Source organism: Pinus tabuliformis, chromosome 8 (assembly GCF_031772625.1).
Source record: "Pinus tabuliformis cultivar Carrire ecotype Pingquan chromosome 8, CPIR1, whole genome shotgun sequence".
NCBI lineage: Eukaryota > Viridiplantae > Streptophyta > Pinopsida > Pinales > Pinaceae > Pinus > Pinus tabuliformis.
Window position 1 is genome coordinate 1,908,327,670 of NC_142294.1, and position 16,812 is coordinate 1,908,344,481.

Below are 16,812 nucleotides of genomic sequence, written 5' to 3' on the forward strand. Positions count from 1 at the left end.
CGCAGGAAGAAAAAATTAAATGCGCCCAGTAAACCGCGAGTTGATCTAATACTGATTCCACCAGAATCACTCTTCCCATGAAAGAGAGGCATCTGAATTCCCAAGCTGAAATCCTCCTGTAGAATCTATCCAGGATCCATTTCCAATCCGTTTTTAAGTAACCATTAGCTTTTATTAGAAAACCCAAGTATTTAATACCACAACTGATAGATTGCGCATTAATTCCAAAAAGATCAAATAGCCATGCAACATCTTCTTGATTTATATCATTGTGATACACTGTTGACTTCTCATTGTTTACTTGCAAACCCGTAGCCTTTTGGAAATTTTTTATGATTTCATAGAAGCATATCCAAGTGAACCTGCAAAACAATCCAAATAAGATGATATCATCTACAAATAAATTGTGTGAGATTCAGATATTTCTGCAGATTTGTAGGGGACGACACATGTTTTCCTTGACAGCCTTATTGATATGCAGGCTAAGAGAGTTCATTGCCAGAATAAATAAAAGCGGGGAGAGGGAGCATCCCTGACGAAGACCCCTTTCTGCACGGAAGAAAGGGGATGGAATCCCATTGATGATGATCGCATAGTCCACTACGTTCAACGCAGGCCAGATCCAGTTGATCATGTTGGTTCTCAACCCAATCTTTGCGAGCAAACACCTGATGAAGCCCCAATCCAGGCAGTCGTATGCCTTCCAGAGGTCGATCTTGAGAATAATCGCATCACATTTCTTTGAATGAATAGCATAAAGTCCCTCTTGAGTACTTGCAACTGCATCATGAATGTTTCTTCCTTTTAGAAAACTGTGATGCTCCTTTGTTAGGAACTCTGAAAAAACTCCTTTGATTCTCTCAGCTATGATCTTCAAAACAATCTTAAAGGAGATGTTACATAGCAAAATCGGCCTAAAATCCTTCAAAGATTGAGCATCCCCCTTTATGGGAATGAGCGCTATGTAAGTGGAGGAGATTTTTTGGTTGATACTACCCGACATTCTGGTACCCTCTACCATCCTCAATAGATCATCTTTGATGATTTCGAATAAATGAATGAGGATCTCTATCGTCCAGCCATCTAGACCGGGACTCTTTTCCATTTTGAAGGATTTCATAATAGCAAGCAGCTCCTCCTCTGAAACTGGCTGGAAGATTTGATCATTTAAATCACCATCAAACATCCGTGGGAATAGATCAATTCCCCATAGAATATCTTAGATTTTGCATTTATTCGATCTTTTATAGTATTTTTTGAAATATGCCACCGCCTCATTTGTTATATCCTATTGGGAATAAAGGTAGCCCCCTTTTCCGTCACTGATTTTCCATATAGAATTCTTTTCTCTTCTGGAGTTGGCGAAATTATGGAAAAATTTTGAATTCCTGTCTCCTTCTTTCATCTGTATCGCTCTTCTTTTTAACCTCCAGAATGTTTCTTCTTGTTTCAAAATCATCAATTTTTTCTTTTGAAGACCCTTTATTTGACATCTCATTTCAAAAGTTAAGGAATTATAAGACATGGAATCCGCAGCACTGTCTAGCTCCTTTTGAATTTCCCAGAGGTGTTTTTTATTTGCTTGTCTTTTTTGAAACTACCACTTGTTTACAATCTTTCGGATTGATTCCATCTTATCTATGAAAGTCATTAAAGTAGGAAAAGATTTTGAAGACGACATCTCGTTCCAAGCTTTTGAGATAATGTTATTAAACTCTAGATCTTCTAGACATTGCCTGTTGAATTTAAAAGAGTAGCCTTTTCTGAAGCCCTTATCCCTCCATCCTAGTATAATCGGTCTATGATCAGAAATGAAGACATTCTCGATTGTTGAAAAAGGCATGCCCAGGATGTCAATTAGACTGACATGAAGGATAAATCTGTCGATTCTCTTAGCAATATATGCCTTCTCGACCCTTCCATTTTCCCAAGTTGGTAGAATTTTGGGAGGGAGAATGTCAACAAAATTTCTACTTAGAAGCTCATTTTTAATCTTGTCCGCAATAGGATCCTGTTTCTTATTGATGCCCCAGATTTCGTCCATATTAAGAGTGATATTTAGGTCACCTGCAATCAATAAAGATTCAACATCAAAAATTTCTAAAGCAAAGAGACTTTCCCAAAAAGACGATCTGTTCTTGTATGGAGCATATATATTCAGAATATTTATAGGACATTTATGCCCCCTTATCTGAGCTGAAATGAGAATGCCTGCAATGCAGCTATAAGCTTTTGCATTGATCCAGTGTGGATCCCATAACACCGCTAAACCGCCAGATAGGCTGATAGCTTCTACAGCAGAAATTTGCCAGAGGGGATACATTTTCCTGAAGTAATACATTGTTACAGATGCTGCATGCATAGTCTCTTGTATTAATATGATTTTGGGACTTGCCGACAAAAATAAATTCTTTAAGTCCAAAAATTTCAGGTCTTCTCCCAGACCTCTAATGTTAACCGATAAGATGAAATTCATTTCGAAAGCGATCCGACCCTGCTCGCTCTAAGAGGTCTATCATCAGACATATCAATGATTGCAATGTCGATCAGGGAAAGATTACTGATTCCTCTGCCTGTACCGTCTCCCCTCCCCCTGAAATGCCTACTGCCCCTATTATTCTTTCTCCTCACTGTGATATTTCTTGCAGAATTGGCGCTGATCTTAGGAGAGTTACGGTTTCCGGGTTTATGAACAGTGAGCGGCCTGAGGTCAAGAGATTTTTTAGACAAAAGGTAGTCTAGATCACTACCGATAGAGTTTGAAGGCGAAGAAATAGGGGAGTTTACAGGAGTGGGAGCAATCAATGGTTCTTTTCCTTTGCCTGCTGGAGAATCCGCCTGTTTAGGGGGCGACGATGAAGACTGAATGTGGAGGACTTCCTTGTTTATTACGGGCCGAGTAATAGGAAGAGGATTAGGGACAGCATGATCGGAGGATGGTTCCAAAGGAGATTTTGGAGGACGTGGAATCTCATAATCAGAGGCCGTCTCCAACGGGGGCATGGAAGGAGAAATTCTAAACAAGGGATCCGAGACTTTGAGCGGCTGGGGAGATTTCAGATAGTCACCATCAAAATCCTCTTGATGAAAAGACCGAGATTGGCTTTTTGGAGATGCCGATTTCTCCGAATCCAAGTAAGAGGCTTTTAATCTATGAGGCATTTCCGCGAATTTGGTTAGACCATAATGTTTTCGGCCTTTTATAGGACGCCGCATGCAATTCTTGATAAGGTGACCAGTGAGATGGCAAGCAGTGCACCTAAAGGGCACACCCCAGAAGTCTAACCTCTGTCTAATATTTTGCTCATTCCAACAGATATCGATGTGCTCTGGAAAGCCTCCTCTGTAGGCTTTTTCTATCAGTATCCAGGCCATTCTTTTGTCTTTCTCCCCTAAACACCACGGATCAACATAAACACACCTGCCTATAGCATTTCCGATTTCTGTTAAAGTCTCTTTCGACCATAATTCCAGAGGCAACCCGGGAAGTTTAACCCAAATCAGGTTATTATAAGGCGTGTTTTTTAAAGGGTTGTAACCCAAGTACCACCTATGCAAGGCCAGAAAACTACGACCATAGACCCATTGATGTTTCAGAATGGATTCCAGGTCAACCGCGCTAAGAAAGTGAAAGCAATACCACTCTTTTAATAACCTGGCCACAATCGGAACATATCCTATTAAAGGATTCCACTGCAATTCAAGCCAGTCTCTCATATGTTGGTCATCCATCTCCAGGAAATGCCACCGGCCTACCAGAGCTTTATCTTGAAGGCTTCTAATGCGGTCTGCCAAGTGGACGCTGTCAATTTTTATGGCAGCAGGAGGAGGTATTTATTTAACAAGATTTTGACCCTTTTAAGCTCGATCTCCAACATAAGCCTTTCCTTTTAGCTCTTTCTCAAATATATTATCCCCTTGAGGGCCCGATGGACGAATCATCATTTCATCCAACGTGGACTGCCAATCGTTAGACAGTTTGGCCTTTCCTTGGAGGGACTCCGCCTGGATGGCCGCGTGGACCATTGCCTCCATGGCGGATGAGTCCGACAGAAACTCCATTCATAAATAGGCCACCTAATCCTTATCCCATAAGTACAGGAGAAAATCCAAGGGGGATGTGAGTCAGACACTGCAAAACAGACTGGACAGAGGATGTCTGAACAAATATCCTGGAGAGAGAAAGATCAAATACTTCCCAGCTGACCAAAGTACGAGCTAAAGGAAACCTCGAGAAACAAAAGGCACATTCTCGATGGGATATATTTCAAAAAAATAGGCCAGTTGTCCCCCTATTAATAGATGGATGACAGAATCATGAGCTGGATTGTGTCATGATGGAGAGATATTTGAAATATGACGGCTCCATTTGATTCAAGTATTTACTCTCGTCCTGAAATAGACTTAAATGACCTGTAAGGCAAATAGATATGGATCTTGAAAGATCTACCCGAGAAAACCCTGAAAAGTTAAGGGGAATTCAAACCTTGAACCGAAAACCAGAAACCGGCAACCTAGGGAGAAACCAGATCGGGAAAAACCAGGATGGAAGACAGGAGAGAAACAGGAGCCGAATACTCTACTGCAGTTCATAGGACCATCGAGACATGTTCCAGAACCAGAGAAATCCAATTGCTCACCCCTAACTGTGGAGAATTTCCTCATGAAACCTCTTCTGGGAAAACTATACAACAACAGAAAAAATCCTCACATACACACCACCATGGTCCTAGCTTAAAACGAAAGTCAGTGCATGGCTTTGAGATGACACAAAAATTTTGAAATCTTAAGACCCGAAACCATGACCAGCAAGTGAATGGCTTTTCAGACATGAGAAGATATTCATATATCAGAGAAAGAAACTCATTTCCTCTATAAATGATTCTGTCTATTTAGAATAAAATTCACGTAATTCCTTAGTAATCGATAATCACTCCCTGATATTGCTAAATCATGTAAACTGTTCCTTTCCTTTTAATCCAAAGCCATTTAAAAGCAATAAAAATATATTAAAAGATCAGAAGACCAACCTGGAGTCGCAGACGAACCGAAGCCGAGGTGCATTCAGTAAAACAAAGAGAATGTCTCCATAGAAAATAGCCGGAAGATACAACTGAGGGGATATACACACCACTGCATCTTGAGGACGCAGGGAGAAGGAAGTGAATATCAAGGAGCATATGAGAATTAAGGCAGTATATATCAGAGGACATAATATAAGGCACAACTGACAAGGAAATCAGAAAAGAGTCAATTCTACGAGATGAGCTCTTTTAAGGACAGGGAGGAAGGTATGCAGGTCTAGAACAGATGTCGACTGGAGAGAATGCATGAGATGGACTCCATATAAACTAAAGAGGTGTTTCTGGGATATTGAGCTCATGCAAAATTTTATGCACTTGGATAAAGATATGGTTTGTCATACCACAAACGCGACTCTGGTTGGCTGCCATTACCTAAACACCTCCGCTCGGTCGTCGCGCTCCTAATCAAGTGGACCTTTTTCCTACTATGTAACTCGTAAATTCCTATTGTCCTCTGAATGCTCTGCCCCTTGAATGTTGAATGCACTGTATCTTCCTTGTACGCTGAATTCCTGTGAGCTGTGGTCTCATATCCATGTCAGTGATTTCTTAATTATATTTAGATTAGTTTTTAAGTTTTAAATTTCTATATATCTTTCAAATTTGTTAGCAAATTAAGAAAACATAAATAAATTTCTTATAGTCATCTTTATTTACAATTGTAAATTTGGGAAATATTCTAAAATTTAGTGATTTCTTAATTATATTTAGATTAGTTTTTAATTTTTAAATATCTTTTAAATTTGTTAGCAAATAAAGAAAATATAAATAAATTAGGGTTAAATATAATTTTGATTTGATTAAAAATATATATTTTTAGAATCTCTGAAATGCAGCAGTTTAATTAATAAGTGTTTTAGTTTTTTTTGGGTAATCATTTATGAGATTTAAACATTGAATCTTATAATTTACATAATATCTAAATTATGTAAGGCAAGAAGAAAGTTGTTGATAGCACATAGGTAGAGAAAAACTGCAAGATCAAAGCAGATCCACTAGTGTTGAAAGTGATTTTGGAGATTGAGGCTAAGAGGCGACAGGAGGATTGCGTAAAAGAAAAGAGAGAAACAAAGGATGGAGGAAACAAAAAAATGAGTTGTAGGAGTTGAAGTAGCAACTCACGGAAGAACAGGAGCTGTGCATAAGAGAGAAGGAAGCGCAGGAGGAATAGGTACAAAAGAAGGCGCAACATGCACAAATTGATGAAATTGCGCCCATACAGGTTATAGACTCATTTGAGCAGCTGTAACAAAACAGACAATGTGAGAAGTCACAGGAGCAGGACTTAGCTCAAGAGATTGAACAGATGCTAGAGCAGATGGACATGAATATGGTTCAGCGAGAGTCAGATCAGGATATTGACCTGAAGCCTCAGAACCAAGAGGTCACCCCTCTGACTTCACCAAATCTGGAAGCAGAGCAAGTCCCAAGCGATCAAGGAGACACAAAGATCCTTGAAGATAATCTGGAAGCAGATATGCACAACATACCTCTCGACGAGTCACAACACGGAGTTGTGCAGTCGCGTAGAGTGCCCACTTCGGATGTCCATATATCTTCTACGCATTTTGAAGAATGAGTGATCGTATCCAATGTGTGCAAGCTTCCAGCAACATTGGTCGATGCTACCAAAGAATATGTTGAAGCCACCAACTCAAGTGATAGATTCTTGAGAGCTGAGAACGAGCATATAGCTAAGTAGTTACAAGCAGCTAAGCAGGGAGGAGAACAAGTTACAACATCCGTTAGAGAAGAGTTGAGGAGAACAATACTAGATGAAGTATTGTCTCTCAAGACATTCATGCGGATGTTGTACTCCAGATTTGTCACCATTCATAAGTGAGTTGTCCATCTCAATGGTTGGCAGTAGCACTATCCTAAGTGAGCACACATCTTATCAAATAAGCACACTATTTTCGATCGCATGCAAACATGGATAATGAGGTACAAAGGAGCCCTATTGCATTTTACAAAGATGAAGCCAAAGGAGGTAGAGTTTAAGACACACATCTAGAGTCAGATCCAAAACTATGAGGAACTCCCGTAGCTCATCACTAGTTTGCAGGCTTCACATGAACGAGTGTTATGAAGCATGGATGTCATTGTATGCACACACGCGATCCCATCTATTGGCACATTCACTGAGGTGAAGTCAAAGAACCAAGTCTGATTGGAGCTGGATATTTACTTTGATGAGTTGATGTGCATAGCCATCAACGCAGACTTGAAGATCAGCGCAGAGACTATGCATCATTGTGTTGTTGGTCCAGCTACAATCAAGACTATGATGCACATGTTATCAAACGAGTTGGATAGACGTGCCAAATTAGTGTACCCAGATGCAACAAAGGCAAGAGTGTGCTTTCATAAGGATGTCACCATAGAGAATGCAAACACCATAACAGACTACCAAGGTTGGCATCAGTTCACCACCATCGATCATCGCGAGGATGTCGAAGAGATGGTCTTCCCAGAACTGTCTGAGTCTTAGTGGTGTCTTGCATGGATTGCTCAAGCCTATTTTGTCTCACATGGGCACATGGGTAGATTGTAATGTAGCATCTTGTAAGAGTGAAAGACCAAGTGTTCATAGTATAATGTAATAGTCATGTACTAGTTGAAGAGTCATGAGGGTCGGTGAAAAGTCATAAAGTGGAATGTCAAGGGTCACCCCACCCTTTGTTATTTATATAACCTCATAACTCATTTTACATGCTTTTGAGAGCCAATCTTCCAATAGGTGTATCTTAGAGAAATCTTGGAGTGTATTGTAACGAGCCTTGGCTTCTCCACAGTGCATAGCTAGTATATCTCTTTGGAGGAGCAGGCGATAGTGATTATAATGTTCCATTGTTAGGATTAGTGGTTGGTTATGGTTGTACGTATAATTGGATCTTTCACTTTCTTAATATAAAAAAGCCAGCACGTTTCATGCATATGTTGTTATGGTAGTTCAACTATCTTGGTTACTCTAATGATATATGTAGATATTATTTACGCATGTATGTATGGACTTTTCTGTATATGTTTGTATGAATCTTATCAAAATGTGTTGTTGGTATAACCATCACTTTGGATCATCGGCTAACCTGTTTTCCAGCTTGTGATGTCTTGATGCTTGTGTGTTCCCTTTCAATCTGTGTGCTACCACATGTTTCTAAGGGGGCGCACTCACCCCCCGTTCCGTGTGTTAGAGCCTTTCACGAACCTTCCTTGACTTGCTGCACATGTCACTCCCTTGCTACCAACAAGGATATCTTACTCACCTTTGTGCATAACCACATTCAAGGTGATACCATACTACCGACTGCTGGGACTCCTGCACCAAATGGTCTGAGGTGTAGTTGGGCCTTCTTACCGAGGAGATCCCCTGACATGTTGGTGGGTCCAACACCATCAACATTTCTGGTGCTAGAAAGAGGCCCACATGACAAGATGAGTCCCCACATCCTGTTTTGAATATTCACACAACTTTCATGGATATTGTTAGACTCCTCCATCCATAATGTTTATCTAAGGCTGAACCCATCGACATCATGAGGGAATTTTATGATATCTTGTTGGAATTCATGTACGATTGTAAAGGCAAAGTGGCTTGGTCTGAGTACTTACACGACTTCCTTGAATTCTTGGAGGATGTAGGTGAGCTCGATGAAGTCAAGGTCAACTTTCTGCTTTCACACACACTTTGCGAATCCCCGAAATGATGGTGCCACAACCCACCTCACGATTGTGTGCACTCACTTAAGAATTTTTGTGATCTAATTGAATTTACTTTTCGTCATTTTGATCCTAAACCTCTTGATAAAAAACTGTTAAAACAACGGAAGACTCCGCATCAATCGCCTATGGATTTTTGGCAGCGCTTCCGTGCATAACATCATGGCAAGTACACAGAGTGCATCTCATGCAATTTCACTTTTTTCTTTTCTGTGGACACATTTAAGCTCAAAGTGTGTTTGTATTCATTGCTATATCTTTCATATTTGTTGGCTCGCCTAACTGTGCTCTTCGCAAACCATGCCTTCACCAACATGAGTCAATCAATGCACCGATGGCTACATTGGAAATATCACTTTATGTGAGTAGACCCATGCACCATTAGCTTAGGAAATATTCCTTTGCTTCACACATCGGCCATCCATTGCAACATTTTGAATTTCATGCAACAATTTTCATGAAGTCCCAAATTTTCCATTGATGGCTTCTTTAATTTAGGATTTACAAATCACGACCTATCCAATTATGCATCTTTATGAGCCGCTCGGAACTCGAATCAATAAATGGATAATAAGGGTGTTTCGATAACACGATACATTAGCGTTGGAGTCTAGGAATTCTTCTTCTTGTGATGTTTATTTTGAGAATGAATTTTTTTATGAGAAACGACCTATACTATTTGCATGACCTATTTTCCTCCATTGACATCGTGATTGATTAGGAGAGTCACAAGAGAGTAGTAGCACTAATCATAAATATGAAAAGCATTGCTGCAGCCTTTCCCATCTTCAACCAAATGCGATGTTTCTCCCTTACTCGAAATGAAATTGAATGAAAGAGGAGGGAAAGAAAGAACCGAAAAGGCAAAGTAAGGGAGTTGCATGTTATAGAAGTTGTGGTAATCGTTTCAATGCGTAATTTTCTTAATTCTATATGTTATTGTAGCAAATCCACATTGCAAAAGTTCAAGCACTCCATATGGCGCCGGAAGCTCAATCGGAAACCGTACCTAATCCTCGCTCTACGTTTTATACTAATCTTGCAAACCACAGATTTGTGCCTCCTACAAGTTGGTGCTTGCATAAATCCAAATAACTGCAAGTTGGTGCTTGCAACAAATCCATGAAGTTGATTCTTCACATGGTGCTTCTGGTAAGCTGATCAGGTGTCTACAAAAGGAGGGAGTTGTTGCTTCGTGCTAGCGGGTGGTCGAAAACAATAAAAGGGAGTTGGTGCATCCTAGTAGTGGTGTCTCACAAACAAATTGATGTAATATAGTAGGTGATCTTATTTTACATCAATAACAACAAGAAGCTTTGGTGGTTTTTTCTCGAAAGGGTTTCCATGTAAAACCTCTGTATCATATCTATGATGCTCATGATGTGTATGCTTGTGTTGATTCATATGGTTGCTATTATGGTTTGTTAATGGTTGCTCTCATTTAGTGGATGCCAAGTGAAAGAGTGAAAAATAATTTGGCATAAAAAGTTAAAAGTAGCCTTAATACTGATTCACCCCCTCTCAGTATTAACATTGTTTCCAACACTTTAACCTTGTGATGGATTTTGGCTTGGATTTTGACTTAGATTCTGAGTGTTGCCTCTTCCACTTGAGCTTGAAAAGTTGCTTCTTCCACATCTATGTGCACTTATTCCTCTACCTCTATATTTTGATCTTCCTCTACCTCTGCCTTGAAAAACTAAGACTTGTGTCTTGAAAGCATGTTCCAATGAAGTATTTGTTGTTCTACTTAATCTATGTTCGTGAAAAATCAATGATGCATGAAGCTCATCCATTGAAAACTATGAGAGATCATTTGTCTCCTCTATGGCCATAATAATAGGATCAAACCTTGTTGGTAAAATTCTTAGAAAATTTTCAACAATTCTCCTTTCTTTGAGTGTCTCCTTATGAGATTTGATTTGAGTTACCACTCCAATAAATTGTGTAAAAAATGAATCCATTGCTTCAAACTTCTTCATACATATCATTTCAAAATCCCTTGTTAGCATTTGTAGCTTTGTTGTCATTAGCTCTTCCATGCCTTTATATGTTGTTTGGAGAATGTCTCATGCCTGCTCTGACTATGTAGAAGAGGGATTTGGAATCCTTGTTCCTGTTATCTCTAAGCAAACATCTTTTTGCTCGTGTCAATGCATTGTATGTTGTTGCACCACCTAGTTCTTGGAACCCATAATGTATTCCCTAGTTCCCTTCTTTGAGAAGAAAATAATGTCTTCATTGTGATTTCTCAATATTTGTGAAACTTGTACTTGAAACTACCTTATTTTTACTGATATAAATCTTTAACTCCTTGTCCAAGTGTTAAGAGTCTACTCTGATAAATTCTTGTCAAACCAAAGCTCTGGTAAAGTAGTAAACCTACTCCAATCAATCTATTGTCAAACAAAAGCTTCGACATGTGACAACAAAAGGTAGAAGAATGAGTGGTAAAGCACATAAATGTACAAGTTGTAAAAGGCACAAAGCAATGTGTAGGTTCAAACAAAATAAATTCAACGATAGAACATAAAACAGAGTATTGCCCAGTAATTTTATAATGAGAAATAAAATTCATGTGTGGTCATAATAAGATGGGTTGATTATAATTTCATGAGGGAAAAAATAAAATTCACCACATAAAACAAAGACTTCAACTCCTCTTACCCATAGTAAGGTCTACAAACCTCTATTTTCACACAGTAAAACTCTATTTTCATGCACCCACTTATTTTTCATCAAGGCACACAAACTTACAGACAACGAACTGAAACTATATGCGAAACTATATGTCATGATACAAACTTAATAAAATATTAAAAAAAATTAATATGCCATATGACTTTCACATAGTAAACACATTAAATAACATATTAAATGTAGGTTTTAACCCCGTACAGAAATTACTTGCATACGAATTCTAAAACACAGAAAAATAAACAATGCGAGAGCATAACACATAAAACACATATACACGGATATTTTCCCTTCGATCCGAAAACCGGGACTACCAGCTTGATTTTTCATTATGTTCCTTTCAATGTTATAATACATATTTATACATGCCGAAGAATCCAATACCATGGACCGAAAACCATCGCGTCCAATACCATGGACCAAAAACCATCACGTCGAAAAACATGTGCGAAAATCATGCATAAAACCATAGGTGGGTCCGCCCAACCTAACATAGGGTACAAAACCAAAATTTTCTGGGGCGCTGCGCCGGACCCCATAAAGTGGGGTTACGTGTACACCTCAAACCCCCTGTGACCCAACCTCCCCCAGCTACACAATCAACGCAACACAGGGGGGCTCTGCCCCCCCTCTAACCCCCCAGTTAACTACGTAGGCTAGTCGTGGAAAGAATATAACACAACCCAACATTCTCCCACTTGTTGTTTTCTTTCCATAGGGGGCCACAAGAGAGCTTAGTCATTTTTCCAGCCATGAAACGCCCATTCTATCTCTACACCAAGAGAACTTCTCAGAGCTCACAGATTTTGTCAATGCATCTGCAGTATTCTTCAAAGTGTCCACCTTTACCAGCAACACCTTTTTGTCTTCTATCATATCCCTCACAAAGTGATACTGAACATCAATGTGTTTTATCTTTGAATGATATGCAGGGTTCTTTGCAAAGAAAATTGAACTTTGGCTGCCACAGTCTATCCTTATAGCTCTTTGTACTAACCCCATACTTGAACACAATCTCTACAACCAAACTGCTTCCTTGCTTGCATGAGTGGCTGCCATGTATTCTGCCTCTGTAGTTGATAGTGCCACTACAGATTGTTTCTTACTCATCCAACTTACTGCACCTCCAAATAGGTTAAACACATACCCAATTGTAGATATTCTCTAATCCAGATCTCTAGCCTAGTCTGCTTCAACAAAGCCACGAATATCCAACATTCTTTCCAATCCTGATCTTCCTTGGTAGCACAAACCATAATCACTAGTGCCACGCAAATACTTGAAAACCCGCTTCACTACTGTCCAGTGCTCCTTTGCTAGTTTTGACATAAACCTGCTCAATACTCCCACTGGATGTGCAATGTCTGGTCTAGTACAGACCATTGCATACATCAGGCTACCGGATGCACTTGCATATGGAACACGGGACATGTCCTCTTCCTCTTCTTGTGTCTTGGGACACTTTTCAGCAGAAAACCACACACCTACAGGAATAGGAACCTTCACTGGTTTACTATCCTTCATATTAAACCTCTGCAGTATTGTCTCGACATACTTCATATGGTTTAACCAAAGCTTCCTCTTTGCCCGATCTATTTTAATTTCCATGCCCAAAATATAGTTTGCAGCACCAAGATCTTTCATGTTGAATTTGGAGGACAATTGGGTCTTCAAATCCTAGATAATTTCTTTGTCATTTCCAACCAGAAACATATCATCCACATACAAGACCAGATAAATAACACGGTCACCAATTAATTTAAAATATACACATTGATCTGCTTTTCCTCTGGTGAAGCCAAGTCCCCGTATAAATGTATCAAATTTCTGATACCACATCCTTGGTGATTTTTTTAACCCATACAGAGACTTATTTAACTTGAATACCAGTTCTTTCTTACCCTTCACCAAAAAACCTTCAGGTTGCTTCATTTATATTTCCTCTTCCAAATCCCCATGAAGAAATGTTGTCTTCACGTCCATCTGTTCTACCTCAAAATCAAAAGCAGTAGCAATAGATAAAAGTAATCTAATATAAGTTACCTTGGAAACAGGATAAAAAATATCACCAAAATCAGTTCCCGACACTTGGGAATAACCTTTTGCTACCAATCGAGCTTTGTATTTCTCCACCTTTCCTTCTGCATTTTTCTTCTTCTTGAACACCCATTTGTTGCCAATGGGTTTCCTTCCATTCGGCAACTCCACCAGATCCCAAGCCTCATTTTTGTGCAAAGATGCCATTTCATCAACCATGGCCTCTTTCAATAGTTTTCCATCCTTTGAATCTATTGCTTCCTTCACAATTCTAGGATCATCGTCAGTAATAGATAAAGAAAAATTTGAACAGAAATCACATGGCCTATACCTTTCTGGTTGTCCTATTTCTCGAACTGATCTTCTCACGCCTAGAGTTTGTGGCTCTTCATCTTCTAATTCCTCCTCTGTTGTAGAGTCTGATTCTTCCTCCTTTAGCTCAAACTCTATCTTCTCAAGTTCCTTTGGTTGGATTTCATGTTTAATAGCATCTTTCACCTCTTTGAACACCACATCTCAGCTGTACACAACCTTCTTTGTTGCTGGGTTCCAAAGCTTATAACCCTTCAAACCATCATTATACCCAATAAAGATGCACTTTTTAGATTTACTGTCCAAGTTGGTTCGTTTCTCCTTTGGAACATGTACATATGCATCAAATCCAAATACCCTCAGATGTGAAAGAGAGGGTGTCTTACCAGTCCATACCTCTTGTGGAGTCTTATCCTCCAACGCTGATGAAGGTGATCTGTTGACCAGGTAACATGCTATCTCCACTGCCTCTTCCCAGAATTCATGTCCTAACCTAGCACCACTGAGCATGCTTCTTGCCCTTTCCATCAACGTCTTGTTCATTCTTTCTACAACTCCATTTTGTTGAGGTGTATATGGAGTAGTCTTCTGCCATGCTATACCACACTTCTTACAGAATTCTTCAAATTCCTTGTTGCAAAACTCTACACCATTTTCTGTCCTCAGCACCTTTATCTTCTTCTCTATCTGATTTTCCACGAGAGCCTTAAATTCTTTAAACCTATCAAAGGCTTCATATTTCTTCTTAAGGAAATATATCCACGTATTCCTTGAGAAGTCATATATAAATGATACATAGTAGACAGACTTACCCAGTGATGGAACCTTCACACGTCCAAACAAATCACTGTGCACAAGTTCTAATATTTATTTTGCCCTCTTAGTACCAGAGGGGAAACTCACCTGATTCTACTTCCCATATACACAATTTTCACAGAAATTAAATTCCAAAGAGCTATTACTCATACCTTCTACCATACCTTTACCATGAAGTACCCGAAGGCCCTTCTCTCCAATATGTCCAAGCCTTTGATGCCACAACATAGTCTTCTCTCCAGAGACCACTAGATTTTCTGCTCCACTTTCAAGAACCACAAAACTGTTGCACCCTTCAATAACAGTGCTACCTTGCAGCTTGTACAGAGTTCCAATACGAACTCCCCCCATCAATACCAGTGCTCCCTGAACCATTTTGCAGGTATCCTTCTCGAACATTGTTTTTACACCTGCATCATCTAGCTTGCTTATAGAAATCAGATTTCTGGCCAATGCAGGAATATGCATAACGCCTAGAAGTGTTCTAACCCTTCCACCTTGCAACTTCAACTTTAATTTTCCACGACCAATAATTTTAGCCTTCCTATCATCCCCTAAGAAGACATCACCACCATCGTATTTATCATACTCGCAGAACCACTCTCTATGGGGAGTGAAGTGAAAGGATGCACCTGAGTCAATCAACCATGCCTCATGATCTACATGTGTACTTGAAGAAGCCAAGTACACATCCCCACCGTCATCTGAGGTGGTTTTTGCCTCTGTAGAAGGAGCATTATCAGATCCCTTTCCTTTATCAGGAGCTTTATATTTACAGTCCCTTTTGTAGTGCCCTTCCTTTCCGCATTTCCAACACACCACCTTTACAGGTTTTCCAGGAGATTTAGATCTCCCACTCGATGACTTATTTTTGTTTCTGTTCTGGGACCGTCCTCGTACAAACAAGGCATCACCATTTTGGATCTCCATATTTTTCCATCTCATCTCCTATGTTAGCAAGGTTGAGACTATTTCATCAAACTGTAAGGAATTTGCATTGCTACCTATTGCAATAACTAGATTATCCCACGAATCTGGTAGAGAACACAACAAACTAATGCACTTATCTTCATCTAAAATTTTAATATCAACAGATGCTAACTGACTTACCACAGTATTAAATACGTTCAGATGCTCTATCACCAAGTCTCCATCTTTCATCCTCAGGTTATACATCTTTTTCCGCAGGAATAGTTTATTCACCAGAGACTTAGATTGGTACAAAGTCCCTAACTTGTCCCACAAAGCCTTTGTCATAGCTTCGCCTGATACATTCAGCAATACTGAATCTGAGACACACAATCGTATTGTGCTCTTTGCCTTCTGATCCAAATTCTTCCATTCTTTATCAGACACTCTCATTGGTTTAGTACCCGGATCTATCGCAATCCACTGATCTTTGTCCACCAACAGATCCTCCATCTTGAGTTTCCACAACTCAAAACTTTTACCATTAAGTTTCTTGATCTCTATCTTTCCACTGCTCGCCATCTTCTTTTACCACCGGAATTGATCTCGCAGATCTCCCACTGAACAGGGTCTCCCACAGGCCCGAGCGAAACCCCTCAGCAACAAAGGCACCCCCTTGAAACCAAAACTGCTTTGATACCAAATGTAGGTTTTAACCCTGTATAGAAATTACCTGCATACGAATTCTAAAACATAGAAAAATAAATAATGCCAGAGCGTAACACATAAAACACATATACACAGAGATTTTCCCCTGGATCCCAAAACCGGGACTACTAGCTTGATTTTTCATTATGTTCCTTTCAATGTTATAATACATATTTATACATGGCGAAGCATTCAATACCATGGACCGAAAACCATCCCGTCCAAAAACATGTGCGAAAATCATACACAAAACCATAGGTGGGTCCGCCCAACCTAACATAGGGTCCAAAACCAAAATTTTAGTGGGGTTGCGGGTACACCTCAAACCCCCTATGACCCCCCCCCCCAGCTACACAATCGGCGCAACGAAGGGGGGCTCCACCCCCCCTCTAATCCCCTAGTTAACTACGTGGGCTAGTCGTGGAAAGAATATAACACATCCCAACATTAAATTCTTCACAATTCCACCTGCCCAATTCCTACTTACAATATTGTAGTACAATTAAATATTTACCAAAGATTACAAGAG

The 16,812-nt window shown here is 39.7% G+C and overlaps 1 protein-coding gene across 1 annotated transcript; it reads right to left on the minus strand.

Annotated features, from left to right (window-relative positions):
• Nucleotides 1-1,597: 1,597 nt before the first annotated feature.
• On the minus strand, nt 1,598-2,362 carry LOC149244066 (uncharacterized). Its single transcript, XM_089371401.1, has one exon. It carries the CDS (start codon nt 2,360-2,362, stop codon nt 1,598-1,600), a length of 765 nt encoding a protein of 254 aa, XP_089227527.1.
• Nucleotides 2,363-16,812: the final 14,450 nt, after the last annotated feature.